Raw genomic sequence first — 21,561 nt, 5'->3', positions numbered from 1 at the left:
CGATGCCGGGGGCTTGAGAAATTGGTTGTGCCGGTGCTGAAGGGGCAGGAGTTGCCACTTGTTGCTGTTGCATGGAAAGTCTTTGGGATCGTTGACGCTCCTTTCGAGCTTGGCGATTTCGTTTCCTCTTATCGGTTTTACGACTTTGTACGTCCATGACTGTTGCCTTTTGTTGGCTTCCTGGATTGATACAACAATTGAAATTTTCAATTCCTTTGTCAGTCGTGATTGCGTTGCTAGTGTTGAGGTTTGTAAGGACAGCTGCCACAGCAGCGGTTACCGCGGCTTGAAATTTAGCGGCGTCGATATGAAGGATAGGGGCTTCATTGTTTGGCTGACTATTTCCGGATGATGACATGATTCTGCAACACGAAAGACAAGGAGTTTGTGAGTGACTAAGGTTGGCTCTGTATTATTTTGATTCTGACTAAGAGATAAGTTATTATACATGAAAACTTAGATTATACACATTATGATATAACCAAGACTAGGCGGATAGTAAAATGTGTGATTCTACTTCAGTTTCACATCCCAACGAGGAAAAGAAACTAAGTTAGAAATCTCACATTCTATTGTCTACCAGGTCTTCGTTATATATAACTGGGGAATGTATAAGTGAGGAAATCATAACAAATAACATTCTTACTAATCCTTCTTGATGAACTAGAATTCCTAGTAAGGGCTATCATTGAACCTAGATGTATTTCGACCGTTCACCTATAGAGTGGAAGTATGTTCTCGAAGGTTTGACCTACATCCCTATGATGCAGTCCTATTACGGAGTAGAAGTAAGTTCGTAGAATAGTCTCATGACGTTTGTCGTTTCAAAATCGGGTTCCATTGGTTGGTGAATAACATGATCCAACCTTGGAAAGAGAATTGGGAACGATCCCGGAGCTAAATTACTCTAGTCCCACAACTTGACTAAAGTGGGTTTCAGATAGACTCCTATGGAAGTATTTGAACAAAGAGTGTCACAGAATTTATCCGATTGACAACGTCATTGATGTTTAAGATGTAACAGGCTTGGGAAAATTAACTTTGTAGAGGGTCTTACATCACATCCGGAGCAGGAGAGTTTTTGGCCGCTTAAAGGCCTAACTAAAAGTACTTACAGTACAAGATAGTTTCATAGAGAATGCCACATAGGACATAGATAGGAAAGACGATTCTTTTTTTTTTTTAACAGGGAAAGAAAGTAAGGCATCTACTACTGGCGGCGGTCATCCCTCTGGTGAACCTTCAGTTTAGCTAGTTGTCGCTCTATATCAAGCATGTGCCTTTCGTACACCCTCTGGCGTACTCGGAGTTCTATGACTTCGGTTCGTGTTTCAGCTAGTGCTTGCAGCCGGGTTTCATGGTCTCTCTCAAAATTTTCACAAGTGTGCTCAAGGCGATTGGTGCGGATTGTATGCATTCTTAAATTTGCATCAACCTCTGCGATATGATGGAGAGTTGTTCTGCCCTGAATCTCGTTTCGGGCAAATCTACTGACATGGATTGGAAGAATTCTATCTGCTGAGCTTCCTTTGCTTATGTCGTAGAAGCTTCGGTCTCCACTAAACGACATAGGTTGGGCTTGCTCTTCGCTCCAGGTTTCCAAGCATTCTACCCAATGAGGCGTCGGGCCTTGAAAAATCGGGTGAGGGTTAGGATTCGGAACAAGGGTCATCGGGGTAGGTTCTCCACTTTAGGGTCGGAGTCAGAACCATCAGCAAAGCCTTCAACTTGGTGACCATCCACGGGGATTGGGTAATCATTCTCTGGCTCCTCTCCGAGCCATTCAGTATTGCCGTGGTTAGGGTAGTACGGGTCGTCGTGGGAATGGAATCCAACCATGATATCTTCGCGAGAAAAAGGGAATATAAGAAGTAACTAAGTAGACGTACTATTTAGATAATTATAAGATGATCTTTATCAGGTACTTCAATACATTGTTTAGTGCATACTAGTCACATGTATCTGGGACAGGATAGACCTTCGAATAAGCGACCCTAACTCTAAATCCCCAATCCAACGAGAACAAGAAGTAAAGCAAAGATCCACAGATTCTAAGTCTATGACGTCCTGGATACATATAATTTTAATGTATCCACTAAGCAATTATTGACCTATTGATAAAAATCTGTTTAGTTCTCAGATAAGTAATTATAATAACACCAAATACCCCTATGGTATTTCATTGTGGTAGTGTTGGTAAGTTTTTAGACTTGTTGCAACACCTACGACCACTCCTGGGCATATGCTAATCACTTCTGAGTGAGACTTAGTTTGATCAGGCTATGTCATTCCCAGACCTGACTATACATCCCCAAGCCTACTCGTATTGTTCAACAATCACCACTTTTGTCCTATCCCACCATGATATCAACCCTAGTGTGTGTGCACATGCTCCTACTTTTACCGAGAAATTATTTGTTTCTAAAGTATAGTTGCTTTGAAAACTTTAAATCAGAGACTTTCAGTCCCAATGTATTTATAGTTTGTATATCTTATGTGGTTCGATATACTGAGTTCACTATAAACAATGCTCTGATACCAATCTGTCACACCCCCAAACCAAGGATGGCGGAAACGATCGGGGGTGGAGGACTTCATGTACAGTATCACAACAACGTGTATAATAGTGCTCAAAGTAGATACAACCATCATAAATATAATTGAAAAAGTTACACCAAAGTATATGTTTACATGTTTCAAAATCAATTACATTATGATGACAAAAATAAATTGTTGACGGTTTAACGTCCCATCCTCAAAGCGCTGAAGTTTTCCTGTTTCACTGATTTCCTGAAAATACAAGTAGTTTTGAAAAAGTGTCAACAATTAAGTTGGTGAGTTCATAAGAGTTTTGTTTGAAGTAGAAACCATTTTCCTTGTAAAATCGATAGAGTTTGATTTCCAGAAAATCCAATATTTTCTTAGTTAAGTATGAATAGAATATTTCTATATGATGCGTTAATGAACCCTAGAATGACCCGTAGATTTCCCCTATAATCGTCCAACGTATATGAGTTATATAAGATTTAGGTTAGATAAAACGTTGAATATAGTGGGTCTGCCCTAGGTCCACAACCCAACGATGAACAGGAGATGAGGCGGGCACCACCAATTCTAAGCCAATCAAGACTAAATTCTTATATGACTCAAGCATAGACGCTCAACGATTATAGTTGAAGTCTAACAATGCGAAAATTGAATGTGGACTTAAATCCAAAAGCCGGAACCAAACCCTAGTGTAGTGTGCAAATTAGTAATAGTGACTGTGAACATAAACTATACATATCATAGTTCATTGGATAGTGATAGTGACTAGTGAACATGAACTATGCATATTATAGTTTACCAAAAGTGGTGGTGATGGTGAATATAACCTATACATATCATAGTTCATCTAATAGTGATAGTGGTAGTGAACATGAACTATGCATATTATAGCTTATCAAAAGTGGTGGTGATGGTGAATTCCTTTCTTATAATTAAGTTCGTAGTGTAGATGAAACATAAACTATACCTATTATAATTTATCACTTTGTTTGTAATATATGAATGTCATAACTATACCGATTATAACTAGCGTGTCCGGTTGTGGGGGGGGGGGGGTATAATGGCTTAACTATACTTATTATAGTTTATCATAATTATTCATAGTGGTAATAACTCTTTTGTATGTGTAACACCTTTAATAATGTGTTTGTTATGTAAAAGAACCCTAAACTATACCTATTATAGTTTATCACTTTGTTTGGGTAGTGAGCATAAGCCTTACTTGTCATAGTTTACCAATGTTTATATTTTAATGGATATAGCCTTGTAATATCATTTATATATTTACCATACTTATGGAGGTAAGAATCCATTTGTTTTCTGATGTATGTCCATATAATAAGACAAGATGACATATATGGTAATAACATATCATCACATGAAGGTACACACCTTGCTCAACAAGTTACAAGGTGTATATGAAATTGAAAACATTTTTCTAGTATTGCCATTTCTATTCCCTTTTTAGAAAATTCATAGAAAAATAACTAAAGGTGCAAATCAGAATCCGTAAATTCTGAGAGTTTGGAAAATGAGTCTAGTTTGTTCATAATTTTTATTATAAATTTTAATGATCTCTTACTTGTGTGAAAAAGTCCATAATCACAGACTGGTCCGGATTGATGTTTGAAATGATAGGCAGTTTTGTAAAAATCACCATAAATTGTAGAAAAATCGTATGGAGATGTGCAAGTAGTCATTTTAAAGCTAAGAACTGGAACTACTTACACCTAAAACAGTTTTGAAAAAAAAAATGTTTAAGTGGTCAAAAATAGTCCGTGAATGGAGTTAAAATTTTCTGATGAAGGCTGTTAGAAAAGTTTAGTTATGTTCTTGGTGTTTTAACTTGTATTCCCCCCCCCCCCCCCTAAAAACTTGAAAAAACATGAAAATGTAGGGGTATGAACTCACCTTGAGTGATTTCAGAAGATGGGTGATGGAGAGAAGAAGTGTTCAACTCAAGAACACTTGAAGAATCACTTGACGGTTCGAAGATCTAACAAGAATGTGATGATGTTTGTGTAAGAAATCCATGATTTGAGTAGAAAGAAGTGTAATAATCACAAGGAGGATGAATTATACTTACCAAGGGAAGAATATATCTTGAAAATCAGCCTTGGAGTCTTGAAATAGAGAGAAAAAGTTTGAGAGAAAAGTTGTGTTGTATTTTTGGTGAAATGAGAGAGAGTGAGAGAAAATGAGGAGAGAGGATGAATGTCCAACTCTCAAAACGTGGAAATGAATTGTGAGTGAGGTGAAAAAGGACAAGGAAGTGACAAGGTATGGTGGGGAGGAGTGTGGGTTAGTCATGGAGTGGGTATGGTGGTTGCTTGTGTCATAGAATAAAGGAAAGTTAACACTCCATCTCTTGTACTTCACCAACTCTTTTTGGATAAGGTTTTGTCCTTAAAAACATGATAAATAATTAATTACGGGTCCTTATATGTTAAAATAAAGTTTTGGGTGAAAATCCCGCGTTAAAACAATTAAAAACGAAGCTAAAATGAAGTCGTAGTCGAAAACCGGGAAGAAAAGCACTTCCAGCAAGGCTTCTCGGAAAGGGGTCGGAGGTTCGGTCCTCCTGAGGCTAGGTCCGAAACGAAGGGAGGCGAGGAAGCGAGAAGCGAAGGCTCGGTCCGAAGGCATCAGAATCCGAAATGGACCGAAGGTTCGGGTTCGGGTGTGGCATGCGAGGTTTGGGCCCGAGAGAACCCTTCGGGTTCGGTTCCCTTGAGCGAGGTTCGGTCCTTAAGAGGACTTTCGGGTCCTAAGAGAGGTTTCGGGTCCTTAAGCCCTTTTTGTCCGTTTTTGCTCTGTTTTAAGTCGTTTTTGACTCGGTTAAGGGTCGGAATGACCCGAATGACTTCAAAAAGTTACGGAAACTTTTGAGAGAGATTTGGGAGAGATTTCACACACTTAGAGAGATTTGGGAGAGATTTGACATGCTTGGAGAGATTTCTCATACAAAGAGATATTTCGGAGAGATTTCACATACTTAGAGAGAGTTGGGAGAGATTTGACATGCTTGGAGAGATTTCTTATACAAAGAGATATTTGGGAGAGATTTCACATACTTAGAGAGATTTGGGAGAGATTTGACATGCTTGGAGAGATTTCTCATACAAAGAGATATTTGGGAGAGATTTCACATACTTAGAGAGATTTGGGAGAGATTTGACATTCTTGGAGAGATTTCACATATAAAGAGATATTTGGGAGAGATTCCACATACTTAGAGAGATTTAGGAGAGACTCTCGATAAGAAGAGATAGAGTGGAAACGATTGAGAGAGGTTTCATTTGTGACCTTTTGAGTGTCCGGCTTCGCAATGCAAGGTCCGTAAACCCCGTTAAGCCTTGCTTAAGGATCTTACACACTCCCGATGAGTATGCAACATTGTATTATCGGTTTGGCTCGTCACTCACCACAGTTTTAGGTTAAGGAGATCTAGATGTACGTACTTTTCGATTTATGATCCCTTATTAGAATAGCGAGTTGTTTAGTAATTACATAACGTAAGCCCTAGTACACAAGGGTTAGTTGAGTTGACCGGTTTGACTTGTTGACTTCAGTTGACTTTGACTTGACCGAAAATTGACGGTTGTCACACTAAGCCCCAATACTCATGCATGGATGAAAGGAAATGATCAATATCACATTTTTTATGACTCCATGCACTTCAAAACATTTGAAAAGGCTACTTATTAGGTATGGAGTAGCTCATACTCAACTATATACCTTCTTGAGGTTGCTTGAGAGGTGAAATTCTCAGATCTACAATGCTTGAAGCTTTCTAAGTGCACTCCAATGATCTTCTTCCTTCAAGGTTGGACATAAAACACTCAAATAGCTCAAAAACTCTCAAATGAAAATTAGGGTTTGCAAGGGCTTGTTTGGGAGGACGGAGGCTGAAGGTGTTAGGGTTTATGGGAGTTAAGGCTGCTTAAATATGGCTCAAACCCTCAATATTAAGGTTTGCATATCTACCGAGTACGCCATGTATACTCTTAAACATCCGCGTCCCTTTTAAAGGCTTACGCCTAACGTACGCCCCGAGTATGCAGGGTGTAAGGACCATTTTTTTTTTTGCAATAATTGGTAATTTGAAACAAGAAAGGAAATTACCTGATTGGTTGTGTGTTACAAAAGAAGTCGAATTATGTGAAAAAAATAGTCTTGTGGGTATTGATTTTGGATTGTTAACATTTTGATAGGTAAAAGATTTTTTTGGTATTGAGGAGTCGATCTCCATCTACGTGATCACGATAAGACTTAGATAGCTAGGCAAACGGGCTAGATAGCTTTTTCCGAGTTCAATCTAATGTATTGGTTTTAATATTGAAGGACAATTTGGTAAATTTGTTTTATATATACTAATATGATTATAAAATATAAAAATCCATTAAAAAACTTTAAAAAATATTTTAAAAAAAATAGGTAAATATGAGCAAAAATACATATGATATTTAGATTTTAGGTTTGACAAATACATATTTTAAAATTTAATTAATTTAATTAGAATATATGCGAAACTATAACAAAAAAATTATATAATAACGACGTTTGCTGACTGTTTATTGCATTCAACGTGTAAACTTCGCACGGTCTTTTTGCCATTCACCAATGAGAAACATAAATAAAAGTTAGGTTTTCCATTTATGTCATAAAGATGGTCGCATAATTTTCTCAAACTCATGGAGGCTTGTCAAAGTCAAAACACATCCGAGATTCATCTACATTTTCTCCTGCTTCTTCGTTGATTCCTTCCGCTATCCTCCTGCTCTTTAAGGTTCGATTCTTTTGCAAACCTTTTATCAATGTATCATATCTCTATCTTGATTATCCATACTATACGCCATTCTGGATTTAATTTTCCTGGGAATTATTGCATCAACTCTTAACCCGTTTCAATTTTGGGTTTTATTTTCCAATTTTTTTTTTGGATCATTGTTTGGAAGCCAATTCATTTACATACTGTTTCCGATTTGCCTTTTTATAAGTTCACTTGAATCTTTATTGATGGATCTTTCCTGTTTAAAGTATGATGGTTGACCTTATTCCAAATTGCTACTTACATTCCCTATGAAAGCGATCATCGATTTCAGAAAATTATTTCACCATTCTTGAAATCTATGCTTAAAAATAAAATAAAAACTAACCCTGTGCATTTAGGTCAGCGCCCTCGAATTTTATTTTGTAACTTATGAACAAATAATGCTCTGATATGAAAACTACATTATGAGGAGTATGGTTTTGTTATGAACTCAGATTCACTCAAGATAAATTAAAACCACAACTGATGGATTCACACTTCTTCTGGGATTAATGAACGAAAACAGAGATTACACAAGAAATTGATAAGAAAAAGAATGAAATAGAAATAGCAATTCGAGCTGCTACGGACTCCCAGAGAAGTAGAAACTTCTAATATTCTTCCATGCCATCACCAGGCTCCCTACCCATCCTTATAACGGAATGTCAGTATTTCTCTAAATTCCCACTTTGCCCCTGCTCCATGTCAGCAACATCCTCCTGGGTGATAGTGGTCCCTTGTCCTTTTAGAATCTTTTTGTGTTTCTTTCTTTGGTACGTGAAATGTAGTGGTGGGTGCACCACATTACCCTGCCCCCAAAGCAAGACCTTGTCCTCAAGGTCAAAGTCTGGAAAGGTGCCTTGAATAGTTGTGAAATCTTCCCAGGTGGAATCAAAATCAGGAACCCCCTTCCATTTGATCAACACTTCTGTTCTTCGACCTGTGTCTTCTTGCTTGGTACGAACCCCCAGCAATGCTTCTGGTTCCCAGTCAAGACGCATGTCTTCCATTAGGTGGGTTGGCAATTTCGGGTATGCTGACTGATTGCCTATTGCTTTCTTGAGTTGCGAAACATGAAAGACCGGATGGATCCTAGCAGCCTCTGGTAGCTGTAAGTGATAAGCAACCGCACCAATTTTTTTGATAATCACGAATGGTCCAAAAAATCGAGCCGCCAGCTTCTGGAAAGGTCTATTTGTCACTGACCTTTGTCTATACGGTTGCAATTTTAGATAGACCCACTCTCCTGTTATGAACTGAGTTATAACAACAGATTCAATAACACAAAAAGCAACAACAGCTTCAAATATTGATTGATAACCTCAATTATACCCAAAAGATTACAAGAACAAATGATAGTTTAGCTGATTCGAGATAGCTACTCTCCCAAGGAATAAATTCCAGATTTTAACACAGAAGATTGATACCTCACTCCGCATACTCACTACCCTCTTATACTAACTGAGTAACTGACCTAACAAACTATAAAATACCTAAATTGCCCCTGACCTAATGAGATTCTCTTTATTTATTGCATTTCCCATATTGCCCTTACCTAGCCTATGTGACATAAGTTGATGCATAACAATACCCCACCCCAAAAGAACCACCTTGTCCTCAAGGTGGATAGAAATGGTATATAGCATCCAAACTCTCCCCGGTGACCTTTTTGTCTTGCCCTTTGCCTTACTATGATCAGCAATCCCTACATATGTCCCACTCACTTGCTCCCCTGGATCTGATGTGAGAGATTCTGCCAAATTTGACACATACTCTAAATAAGATATCTCCATCTTCATGGGATAAGTAACATCAACCTCCATTAATTCCTCATTCTTGTCTGAATTAAATTTTTTCCAAATCTTGATATGCAAAATCAAGTGATGATGCTTTGGAGAGAACCAAGCTGCAGAAACACCCTTTGTATGCCCCCTTCCAGTGAGTTGTATCGAATTCACAGCAGATGAATGGTCACCACCACTTGCAATCGACTCAAAATTCCTTATATTCTTCACACGATTCAGAGCTTGAGGACTTGAACCAACCCAAATACACCTAATAAATGAAGCGTTTTTATCTCCTATCTCCCCACATGCTGCATGTATTTCCTGGCTAGTTGTGAGCTTTTCCTTGAGTTTTGCTATTTTAAGATTCAGTGGTAACATGAGAACCTTTTCGTGTGGGCTAAACCAATCAGCAAGTTTTGTTCCAATCTGACCATCAATTTCCTTCTGCTTGTTTCCAACCATTGCCAAGGTCACTAGATCATAATGATCACAAGGATGAACCCTGGTTGTATAACCCATTTTCATCATGTTAGCACTACTCACGATTGTTGGAGTGGTCCATTTAGTGTTAAACTTTTTCTCTATCTCTGTGAATACTGCACCCCTTTGAGTGTTCATCTTCCTTGTTATCAGGTATAGAAATCCTGGGAAATCAATGGTTCCATTACCTTCTGCTTCTAATTCGTTGATCATATCCTGAAGTTCCACTTCAGTACTATTTAGCCCAAGCAATCTCATAATTGTTCCAAGTTCCTTTGTTGTGATGCAACCGTAGCTATCCTTATCGAATAGGTTGAAGGCTTCATTCTTGATACCTCCCAGCTTGTAGGTGGTTGTAGACTTGCTGGAGTCGACATGTCCAATAATGCCAATGTTAGTGTAAATATTTTCCTTACCCCTCTTTAATGACTTATCTGTAGACAAGATTTCTCGATAGAATGAAGAAGATGAAGAATTGCACGATGGTAAGGGTGAGGCGATGATACGATTGGGTGATATCGATGCCAACTGGGTTACCTTTGTTGTCGTAGATTTAACTTCATATAGGTCTGATTTATCTTTAACACCCATGGGCCAATCTCCTGACTGGTTCAATTTGTGTGTCATTGGAGCGAAAACTCCATGTTTGAGTTGGAATTGAGGATTGGAGAAGTTGGTGCTAGCGTGAGAAACGGTGTCTGATTTTGGTGAAATCGGCGTTAACTGTGAGGTTAGTTGAGTTGTGTCTGCGTTAATAACACTTGGGCTTAATTTCTTTTGGACCTTTATAACTGAGTCCACTTCATATAATTTTCGTTGGCACAGCTCTTTAATTTCGGGCCCAGTCTTTTTTTTAAGCCCATTTTTGTGAAACCCTAGTAACGTTGCCTCTGTTATGTCTTTTAACGGAGCAGTTACCTCATCGAGGCTTGGTTTGATCTCTATCGCCATTGCTGGGACCTGAGACGACGTCGCTAACTTACGATGGTCCCCGATCCTTTCTTCCTTGTTCATAGTCGAGTTCCTCTCCCCATTATTCTTTGCTTCGCATTTCGGATACAGTGGTAGTGTGTACCGACGACGAATTAGACTCTTCATCTCCTCCCAGTCTTTAATGGGTCGTCTTCGGTGCTCCCATTCATACCACAGTAGGGCGTCGCCTTGAAGAGCCATCACTGCAGCATCGAGCTTGTCTTCTTCTCTCAATCCGTAAAGAGAAAAATACCCTTCAGCCTCTAGGATCCAGTCCGACTGATTACCATCGAACAAGGGCATCTCTAGCTCTTCGGAAGGTAGCTTGGGACCTCCTGGGATCGGAACTGCATTCTTGCTGCTGTCATGGTCGGAATATTCTAGCGATCTAAACTGAGAATTCGCCAAAATATGTTCCGCTGCGTCGTTGGAAGATTTGAACCGCCGACGTATTAATCCTTTAAGCTCCTCCCAATCTCGTATGGGCCGCCTCCGATGCTCCCATTCATAGAAAAGTAAGGCGTCGCCTTCTAGAGATCTCACAGCAACCTTCATCATTTCTTCATCCTCATACGTGTAGAATGACCTTTCCACATTAAAAATCCACTCCTCTGCGTTAGTTCCATTAAACAAGAGCATCTCAAGTTTGTGAAACCTCCGGTTGGTCCCTCCTTCCGTAAGAACAGTTTCTCTCTTCCTTGTTTCAACTTCCAGTGTTGATACCACTGATTTCTTCCCATTGGGCTCTTCCGGTCGGCTGTTGGCGATGGCACTCAAGATCTCTTTAAACTTTTGGTCCGTCTTCAACTGAAGAGAGGCCATCGATTCAGCGTTCTGTTGGATCTGATGTCCTTGATTCTCCATTCGAGCATATAAATACCCTAACTCTGTCTCAAGCGATTCAACCTTCTTGAGTTGAGCTCCTCTAGCCTCCTTCCCTCCTCCTTTATCACCAGCCTTAATCCCAGGTGAAGGTGAATGCTCTGATACCATTTGTTATGAACTGAGTTATAACAACAGATTCAATAACACAAAAAGCAACAACAGCTTCAAATATTGATTGATAACCTCAATTATACCCAAAAGATTACAAGAACAAATGATAGTTTAGCTGATTCGAGATAGCTACTCTCCCAAGGAATAAATTCCAGATTTTAACACAGAAGATTGATACCTCACTCCGCATACTCACTACCCTCTTATACTAACTGAGTAACTGACCTAACAAACTATAAAATACCTAAATTGCCCCTGACCTAATGAGATTCTCTTTATTTATTGCATTTCCCATATTGCCCTTACCTAGCCTATGTGACATAAGTTGATGCATAACATCTCCTTCTTCATATGACACATCTTTTCTACCCTTATCAGCATTTGTCTTCATTTTTTGTTGAGCCTGAAGCAAGTGGCCCTTAAGATCATCCAACGTGGCGTCTCTTTCCAACAGTTGTTCTTCCACAGCCAAAACTCCTGTTTGCCCTTGCTGAACCCGTATAACACGCGGCGGGTCACGCCCATACAAGGCCTTAAAAGGCGTGATTTTGCTGGCGGTGTGATAAGCGGTGTTGTGCCAAAACTCTGCCCATGGTAACCATTGCGACCAGGAACGAGGCTTACCGTGGATGAAACACCTTAAATACATCTCCACCGACTTGTTGACGATCTCCGTTTGTCCATCGGTTTGCGGGTGGTAGGCTGTGCTTCTTAATAACTGAGTCCCTTGTAATCGAAACAATTCACGCCAAAACAAACTCATAAACACCTTGTCTCGATCAGAGACTATGGAAGATGGAAACCCATGAAGACGAACTACTTCCTTAATGAAAATTGCTGCAATTGTTGTTGCTGAGAAGGGGTGTTTAACCGCTATGAAATGGGAGTACTTAGTAAGGCGATCAACTACAACCAATATGGCATTGTAACCATGCGAGTTAGGTAGGCCTTCGATAAAATCCATGGATATCTCATCCCAAACCTGGCTCGGAAGGGGTAATGGTTGTAATAACCCCGCCGGATGAGTAGTTAAAGCTTTTTGGGTTTGGCACACGACACAGGCTTGTACATGTTTCTGGACACTCTTCCTCATTCCTACCCAATACCACTCCGCCGCCAACCTTTGGTAAGTTCTTAATTCCCCTGCATGTCCTCCCATCACCGAATCATGGAATTCCTTCAATAGCTTGGGAATCAACTCCGATTTTTGAGGTATGACCAACCTACCTTTATACATCAATTTCCCACCTTCCATTGTGTAGCCTTTGTGGTGTTTTCCTTCCTCACATATGTCTTTTTTTACCTGCTGAATGAAGGAATCTTCAGCTATTTCTTTATCCAATTCTCCCAACGGGAAGGTCCAAGTAGATGTAAGCATGTTGATTTCGGTTGATTCGGAGAGTTCTCGAGAAAGAGCATCTGCCACCTTATTGGTAGCCCCCGGTTTGTACTGAATCTCAAAGTCGAAGCCCAATAATTTATACATCCATTTTTGGTATTCTGGGCCCACTTCTCGTTGTTCCATCAAATATTTGAGACTGCGTTGGTCTGTTCTAATTAAAAAATGGCGTCCCATCAAGTAATGTCTCCACCTTTTAACAGCCAAAACAATGGCCATCAATTCCTTTTCATAAATCGATTTAAGCCTATTCTTTACCCCTAAAACTTGGCTATAAAAAGCCACTGGATGCTTGTTTTGCAGCAGGACTGCTCCTATCCCTTTTCCGGAAGCATCCGTTTCAATGATAAACAATTTGGTAAAGTCCGGCATGGCCAATATTGGTGCTTTCATTAGGGCTGCCTTTAGAGTGTTGAAAGCTTGGATGGCGATTGGTGACCACCCAAAGCAATCCTTGCGTAATTGATCCGTCAGAGGTGCTGCAATACTCGCATACCCTGAAATAAACTTTCTGTAATATCCTGTGAGACCCAGGAACCCCCTGAGTTCACGCAAAGATTTTGGAATGGGCCATTGTTCAATTGCTTTTACCTTTTCAGGGTCGACTGCTACCCCTTGTTTTGAAATAACATGGCCTAAGTAGGCTATTTGGTTTTTACCCCATTCACACTTGGCTGAATTAGCATATAACTCGTGTTGCTTCAATGTTTCCAAAACAGTCTTCAAATGGGACAAATGTTGACTTTCGTCTCGGCTATAAATTAGGATGTCGTCAAAGAATACCAGCACAAACTTTCGTAGATGAGGTCTGAAAATCTCATTCATGACAGATTGAAAGGTGGCTGGGGCATTAGTAAGGCCGAAGGGCATAACCTTGAACTCATAATGCCCTTCATGCGTTCTAAACGCTGTTTTATGAATATCGTCCACCTTCATACGGATTTGATGATAACCTGATTTCAAATCCAGCTTGGAAAACATCCGTGATCCGTGTAATTCATCTAAAAGCTCGTCTATCACGGGTATGGGAAACTTGTCTTTAACCGTCACCTTGTTAAGGGCCCGATAGTCAACACAGAACCTCCACGAGCCATCTTTTTTTTTAACCAACAACACGGGGCTAGCAAAAGGACTTCGGGACGGTTGGATGATTTTGGAGTCGAGCATGTCGTGAAGCAATCTTTCAATTTCTGCTTTTTGGGTATGAGAGTACCTATAAGGACGTACCGTCACCGGTCCAGTTCCCTCCTTCAGATTAATGGCGTGCTGGTGATTCCTCAGTGGGGGTAGGCCTCCTTTCCAAGAAAAAACAGAAGCATACCTCTGTAATACTGGAAGTAGAAAGGGAGGGCAGTCTTTAATGTGATTCATGGGCTGTTGGTCCTCCACTTGGTTCAACTGGACCCAATATCCACCTCCCACAGAGCCAATGGTTCTAATCATGGTTTTTAAGGAAATTTTTGCCCTTTCTAAGGATGGGTCTCCCCGGAGAGTCACCCCGTGGCCTTCTATTTGAAACTTCATGACTTGCGTTTTCCAATTAGTAGTCACCGCCCCTAACTTCTCCAACCATTGGATTCCCAGAATTACGTCTGAATTTCCCAAGGTGAGCGGTAAGAAATCCTCTCTAATATCCAGCCCTTGAATATGTATTAATACCCCTTGGCAATTTCCTCTTCCGGTCACTGATTCTCCTGTGCCCAAAGAAACCCCAAACCCCGGAGTAGGGTTGACTGGAATCTGTAATTGATCTATAGTTGCCAAGGAAAGGAAATTGTGAGTTGCTCCCGGATCAATGAGTACCACCACTTCTGTGTCCTTAATGATTCCCTTAAGTTTGAGGGTCTTAGGATTGAGGTTACCAGTAACTGAATTCAAACAGACACCTGATATCAATGGGAATTCGTTAGTGTCCAAATTTGCAAATTCATTGACTTCGTCTGGTGGGTCTTCTTCCCCTGTTTCTTCTTCTTGCATTAAGAGTACACTGAGTTCCTTCCTCTTGCATTGATGCCCTGCACTCCATTTCTCATCACAACGAAAGCAAAGCCCTTTTGATCGTTTATATTGCAGTTCTTTATCCGACAATCTTCTCACTTCCCCGCCTGGTTTGCTGGGGTTCTTAATCGACACGGCTGGGGTGTGGGTTGGTACCGTAGACGATCGAGGGGGGAAATAAGTGGTTTTGAGCGGGGTTATCAGGGGTGTTCCAGAAAGAGTACCTGATGTGTTAGTCCGAGGAGTTACAGTGGAGAGAGAGGATTTCCGATGGAGTTGGGAATTAAGCTTGCGTTCGACTTTGATGGCCAACGTCATAGCTTGTTCCACTGATATGGGGCTCAATAACTGGACCTCAGACCTAATTTCCTCCTGTAGCCCGTTGATGAAGTGGCCCAAGGTGATGTCATCAGGTATGTTGTTTAATGGGGCAAGTAGTTCAATAAAGGCTCGTTGGTATTCTAAAACCGACCCAGATTGAATTAGGGCTAACCACTGCTGGTGTAACGTACCTGCAGTAACCGGACGAAACTGTCGTAATAGGAGAGATTTCATCTCATCCCACCGTGTCACCGGCCGGCGAGTGTGCTCCCACTGGTACCAGAGAAGGGCGTCTCCTTCAAGAGCCACCACCGCTGCCTCCATTTTATCAGCTTCTGATAATCTGTAGAAATTGAAATAGCGTTCTGCACGTAATATCCATCCATCGGGGTTTTCCCCGTCGAAGAGGGGCATATCGAGTTTCCGAAATCGCCAATTGGTCCCTCCTGTTGGTTCACCGTTATTGGTTCGGCCGTTGCCCCCATCGCCACTACCTCCCGACCCACCTACGACGCCGCTGCGATATCCCCCAGCGGATTCTTTTGGTGTCGCCAAAATGGAAGAAACAGGTTCGGACTCCTTCTCCCCTTCTCCTGACTTCATCCCTTTAGTTACAGCTCTCAAAACCTCTTCCAACTTCTGGTCCATCTTAAGCTGATTTTGGTCCATCTTCAGCTGGATGGAAGCTATGGAGTCCGCCTGATGTTGGATCTGATTACCTTGGGTCTCTAAGCGATCATACAACACACCTAATTCTGACTCCAGCGATTCAACCCTCTTGAGTTGAGCTCCTCCAGCCTCTTTCCCACCTCCCTTTTCTCCAGCCATAATCCCAGGTGGTTGGTTGCTCTGATACCAATTTGTTATGAACTCAGATTCACTCAAGATAAATTAAAACCACAACTGATGGATTCACACTTCTTCTGGGATTAATGAACGAAAACAGAGATTACACAAGAAATTGATAAGAAAAAGAATGAAATAGAAATAGCAATTCGAGCTGCTACGGACTCCCAGAGAAGTAGAAACTTCTAATATTCTTCCATGCCATCACCAGGCTCCCTACCCATCCTTATAACGGAATGTCAGTATTTCTCTAAATTCCCACTTTGCCCCTGCTCCATGTCAGCAACATCCTCCTGGGTGATAGTGGTCCCTTGTCCTTTTAGAATCTTTTTGTGTTTCTTTCTTTGGTACGTGAAATGTAGTGGTGGGTGCACCACAGGTTTGTTGGATTCCTTGGGATGTGGCTGGAATTGGAATTCCATTCCAATCCATTTCTGCGATTGGTTGCAAATGAGTAAGGAATTGAATTCCATTAGTTAAGGAATTCAACTTTCCCTCCATAAAGTCATGAAATTTATTCCATTCCTCCCTCATCTGTGTAAATGACTGAAATAACTTTCCTAAACCCCAAAATTTGATACCTGATCGTCTCCTCTTTAAAGCATTTGGAGCATATAAAACAAACAATAATTTACAAAAAAGTCAATGAAGGGCAGTTATGTCATTTCTCATTGTTTACATTCTAAACCTGTTGACATATTCATAAAGAAACATAAAAAATACAAGGGAAATTTTTTGTTTTAATGTGGTAATAATAGACATGAACAAACCTACATGGAATCATGCATTTGCATTCCATGAAGAACATTAGTGTAGAGTAAGAAAACAAAACAAAATAAAAAGTTGTTATGGTAGTGGTTAAAAACTTGGGAAAAATAACAATATAAAAGTAGTTAATTTTTATTACTTTCCGATCATTTTGTGATGTTACAAGTTGGATGCTAAAATGTTGAATTTGACATTGTTGCATGCTTTGATGGGTCAACCAGAAGGCTGCAAAGCATATGATTCTCTAAATGGGCCTAATTGGGCCTGGGCTAGCCAATGTTCCCATATCTTTGGATAAAAAGTACTTCCGGTTTCCATTATGAGAAAGAATATAAGTTTCTCCTCACTAACCCAAAAAAGGAGTCAAAGTCCAAGCGCTAAAATGGTATATTATGTAGTTATTAGGGATCAATGCAAGAAATAGCAATGTACTTTCATTCATTTGTTTATTACAACATTCTACTTTCATTTCTTTTTATTTCTGTGATGTACTTTGAAAAATCTATCTAGTTATAGCAATGTTATGTTGTTATCGAAATACAAAGCAACTTTCACTGCTATAACTGGATAGATTTTTTCAAGTATATATATGTAATGTAGCTAAGTTATGGAATTAAATTGTTTGCAAAGATGGGAGATGAGAGTCGAAGCTACACGGTGGATGATGCACTTGCAAGCGTAGGATTTGGGAAGTTCCAAATGCTTGTGCTTGCGTATGCAGGGATGGGTTGGATTTCAGAAGCCATGGAAATGATGCTTCTTTCGTTTGTGGGACCCACACTTCAGTCTGCATGGAATCTTTCCTCGCATGAACAAAGCATGATAACTAGTGTTGTCTTTGCTGGCATGTTGGTTGGAGCATATTCATGGGGTGTTGTTGCAGATAAACATGGAAGGAGGTATAGTTTTCCATTTTTTTTAAATGTTTCAAAAAAAAAAAAAATGATTCGTAGTTGTAGTTTTATTGTTTTTTTTTTTAAATATTATAGGAAAGGATTTCTTATTACTGCAATGGTTACTTCTGTGGCTGGTATGCTTAGTGCTTTAGCTCCTAACTACGCATGTCTCATCATTCTTCGTTGTCTTGTTGGAATTGGTCTTGGAGGTGGGCCCGTCCTCTCTTCTTGGTTTCTAGAGTTCATCCCTGCTCCAAGCAGAGGCACTTGGATGGTTGTCTTTTCAGCTTTTTGGACTATTGGAACTGTTTTCGAGGCTTCTGTTGCATGGGTATATATATGCTTCCTTTCCTTTCATTATAACTATACCTTTTGACAATGAGGATGACAAAGGGCATTTTCGTCTTTTGCACAGACAAGAGATCCAGAGCCAATCTTTTTTGGGTGGGACAAAATTTAAATTTTTGTTCACTTGACATCAATCCTAGTCATAGTCCAATGAATGTCAAATGCAGTACAAAATTGTCCTGTTCTGCTTTGTCTTGTCATACAAAATGGGCCCTTTTTGGGCCCGTTTTGTTTTTTTATGCAGAACAGGACAGAAACAGTTGTACTGTGTTTGACTTGCAGTTGCATTGGGACTAGGACTGATGTCAAGGGGACAAAAATTAATTTTTTTTTCCCACCCAAAAAAGGTGGGACGGGGACTCGCTCTTGATCTCTCGTTTGTGTAAAAGACAAAAATGCCCCTCCCATCTCTTGATATATTTTCTATATTTACTTTCGTAATATATTTTTAAATTTTATTTTTTGTAGTTTGTGATGCCAACATTGGGATGGAGATGGTTACTTGCATTCTCATCTCTGCCTTCATCTCTCCTCCTTGTATTCTACCGTGTAGTCCCGGAATCACCGCGATATTTATGCTTAAAAGGAAGAACAAGTGAAGCCCTTCGAATCTTGGAAAAAGTTGCCAAGATAAACGGGAAATCACTTCCCTCCGGAATCCTTGTTTCCGACAATGAAATCGAGTTGAATGTCAAGTCAATGGAATCAGAAGGTGCACGCTTGCTCCCTCAGAGTAATAATAATAAGCACACGGATGATGAAAAACCGGAAGTTATCAATCATAGTAAAAGTAACGTGTCAACATTGGCAATGTTGTTTTCTCCGGAATTGATAAAGCCGACTTTGCTTTTATGGGTGGTTTTCTTTGGGAATGCTTTTTCTTATTATGGGCTTGTGCTTCTTACAACCGAGTTGCATAATGGTGCAAATAATTGTGGACCAAATGGATCACGATCTCAAGGCTCGGAGGAGGTTAGCTACAAAGATGTCTTCATCACTAGTTTTGCAGGTATGCTTTGTATATGCATGTGTGGGTCCCGTTTTTGGATAAATGATGTTTGGTAGCATTTTAGAAAGGGATAATGACATAAAACCCTTAAGTTTGGCAGAAATATGCGGATTTACCCTTTTATGGGTTTTAGCTTCACTAATACCAGATACTTGCAACTTTTTTTTTTTTTACCGATTTTACCCTTTTTGCTGATATACCTGGTAAAACCGAACATTCTTGCCAAACGTAAGTGCTTTAATGAACCTAAAATCCACAAAAGGGAAATTTCGTACATTTCTACCAAACTTAAGGGCTTTTATGTCATTATCCCTTTGAGAAAACAGAACAAATATGTAAAAAGTTAGGACTTAATGAGGAATGCTTCTTTTTCTCGACTTAATGGAGAAAGACTATGAAAGAAGACTTTCCTCTTAATTGCCTTGATTTTCTCAAATATTTTCTAAACAACGCCTTTGTTTTTCTTTAATATATAAAAAAAAAGACATATTTTCATAGTTTAATACATTACATTGTTCATCTGTGGAAGATAATCTGGCTGAGTAGATTTACCTTTAATTTGGTTCAAGAGTTCCCGGGACTTATTATATCAGCTTTTACAATCGATAAATTGGGTCGAAAGCGCTCCATGTCAACAATGTTCTTCCTTTGTTGCGTTTTCTTGCTCCCATTGACTTTCCAACAACCTCAAGCTCTCACAACATTTCTTCTCTTTATGGCTCGAATATGCATCACAACAACCTTCACTGTGGTTTACATTTTTGCCCCTGAGGCAAGTCCTTCAATTTTGCTTTTATTTATCATACAATTCTGCTTTTATTTCTTACTATTATTATATTATTATATATAGATATATCCGACATCAGTGAGAACAACGGGTGTTGGTGTGGGCAGCTCGGTGGGGCGAATTGGCGGCATGATATGTCCGCTGGTGGCGGTGGGTTTGATACATGGCTGCCATCAAACCGCCGCCATCCTCCTCTTTGAATTTGTTATTTTTTCTTCGGGTGTTTGTGTCATGCTTTTCCCCTTTGAGACAAGCGGAAGGGAACTCACTGATTCTACAGTTCCTGAAACTGCAACCACTTTAGAAGTGGGTTGACTCCTCTTGATTGTTTGTAGTTTTTACTTTTTAGGAAAACACACACACACACATACATACTAGCAACTTGTAATCGATTATATGATAATTGTAATATGTTTTGAAATGGAGTAGATTTGTAATTTATATTCATATCTTGGCACTATGTATAAACAATTCAATTTGTTACATTTTTATTCAAAATGTTAATAAGTCCTATTTTTACTACAAAGTTCGGATATTTCATTAAAGTAAGAATTTTTCCATTTAATCGCATATAAAAGATGTGCCAAAAGTTTTCATGCGCAATATACATCCTATCTAAATCACTAAAATCATCCATGTGGAATTCAGCTAAAATCTGTGTATTTTTTGATGGGTTAAAGTCACATTACAAATTGCATAGATTTGAACTTTCGTATTTTCATATCTACAACCATATTAAAACACTCTAATGTCGCACCTAAAATCGTAATTGGGATCTGTTCAAAACTTGCAAAAGAAAAAAACAACAATGATGCAGCAACATGTTCATCTTTTATTTAAACTTTATTGTTTATTACAATATATGTTGGGGATACTACCTTTGGACATCATCCCATAGCCCAATAAATAAGTCTGAAGGGTGAACGAATTAATAACACGACTCAGTCCCAATAGTCGTGTCCACTTCATGACAAATTTTTATTATTGTGGGCTTGGACTCAAACAATGGAATTTAGTCACGAGTCCATTGGCATAGAATATGGAATCTTTTCCACGTAAGCTGGTTGTACAAAGCTTGTTTGTTCATATAGGCAGTGTGATTTGGGGATCTTTTGTTTGCTCCGCAAGGTAGCCAGAGCCAGCCAGTTTTTCACTAAATAGGAATGCGAATAGGTATTTCAATTGTTGGACTAAATGAATAGGCAAGGAAGGCAAGACACTTGACTGAAAGGTCCTACCCCGACTCTTTCTATCTAAAAGAAATGGTGTTCGATGAAACGACCCAGATTCCACACTATGCTCTGGTCTGGGGAGAGAGCTGCTCTGCGAAGCTGCAGTCCCTTCTTCTTAGCACGGATGTCCCTCCCGCCAAAATAGGTTTTATTCTATTTTTTTTTTTATTATAACAGAGGGAATTAAATTTGCAAATTCTAAATAAACAATAATTAATTTAAAAGAATAAGTACCAAACATGTTTTCTAGTGTTATAATTTAGGGAAAATGATGCAAGGATCCTATTAGTCTACTCGGTATGGGCAACGCCATAAGGCGTTATGCTGATTTGACAGCTCTCATAACGGCGCCATAACACAAA

At 39.6% G+C, this 21,561-nt stretch overlaps 1 protein-coding gene across 5 annotated transcripts; it reads left to right on the top strand.

Moving 5' to 3' along the window:
* The first annotated feature begins 7,178 nt into the window (after window positions 1-7,178).
* LOC145102334 (organic cation/carnitine transporter 7-like) lies at window positions 7,179-20,493 on the top strand. Of its 5 annotated transcripts, XM_079039730.1 has the most exons (7): window positions 7,197-7,336; window positions 17,149-17,312; window positions 17,558-17,826; window positions 17,917-18,154; window positions 18,640-19,180; window positions 19,750-19,952; window positions 20,031-20,493. In XM_079039730.1, the coding sequence occupies exons 2-7, from the start codon at window positions 17,247-17,249 to the stop codon at window positions 20,280-20,282; spliced, it is 1,569 nt and encodes a 522-aa protein (XP_078895856.1). In that variant the 5' UTR covers window positions 7,197-7,336; window positions 17,149-17,246; the 3' UTR covers window positions 20,283-20,493. The 5 variants fall into 5 exon arrangements, with proteins under 5 accessions (XP_078895875.1, XP_078895856.1, XP_078895871.1 ...); XM_079039749.1 differs by lacking the exon at window positions 17,149-17,312 and having other exon boundaries at window positions 7,179-7,336; XM_079039745.1 differs by lacking the exons at window positions 7,197-7,336; window positions 17,149-17,312 and adding an exon at window positions 12,910-13,038.
* The last annotated feature ends 1,068 nt before the right edge of the window (window positions 20,494-21,561 follow it).

This window comes from Lactuca serriola, chromosome 1 (assembly GCF_051521515.1).
Source record: "Lactuca serriola cultivar US96UC23 chromosome 1, Lser_US96UC23_V15, whole genome shotgun sequence".
NCBI lineage: Eukaryota > Viridiplantae > Streptophyta > Magnoliopsida > Asterales > Asteraceae > Lactuca > Lactuca serriola.
This window is presented reverse-complemented; position numbering and strand designations above follow the sequence as displayed.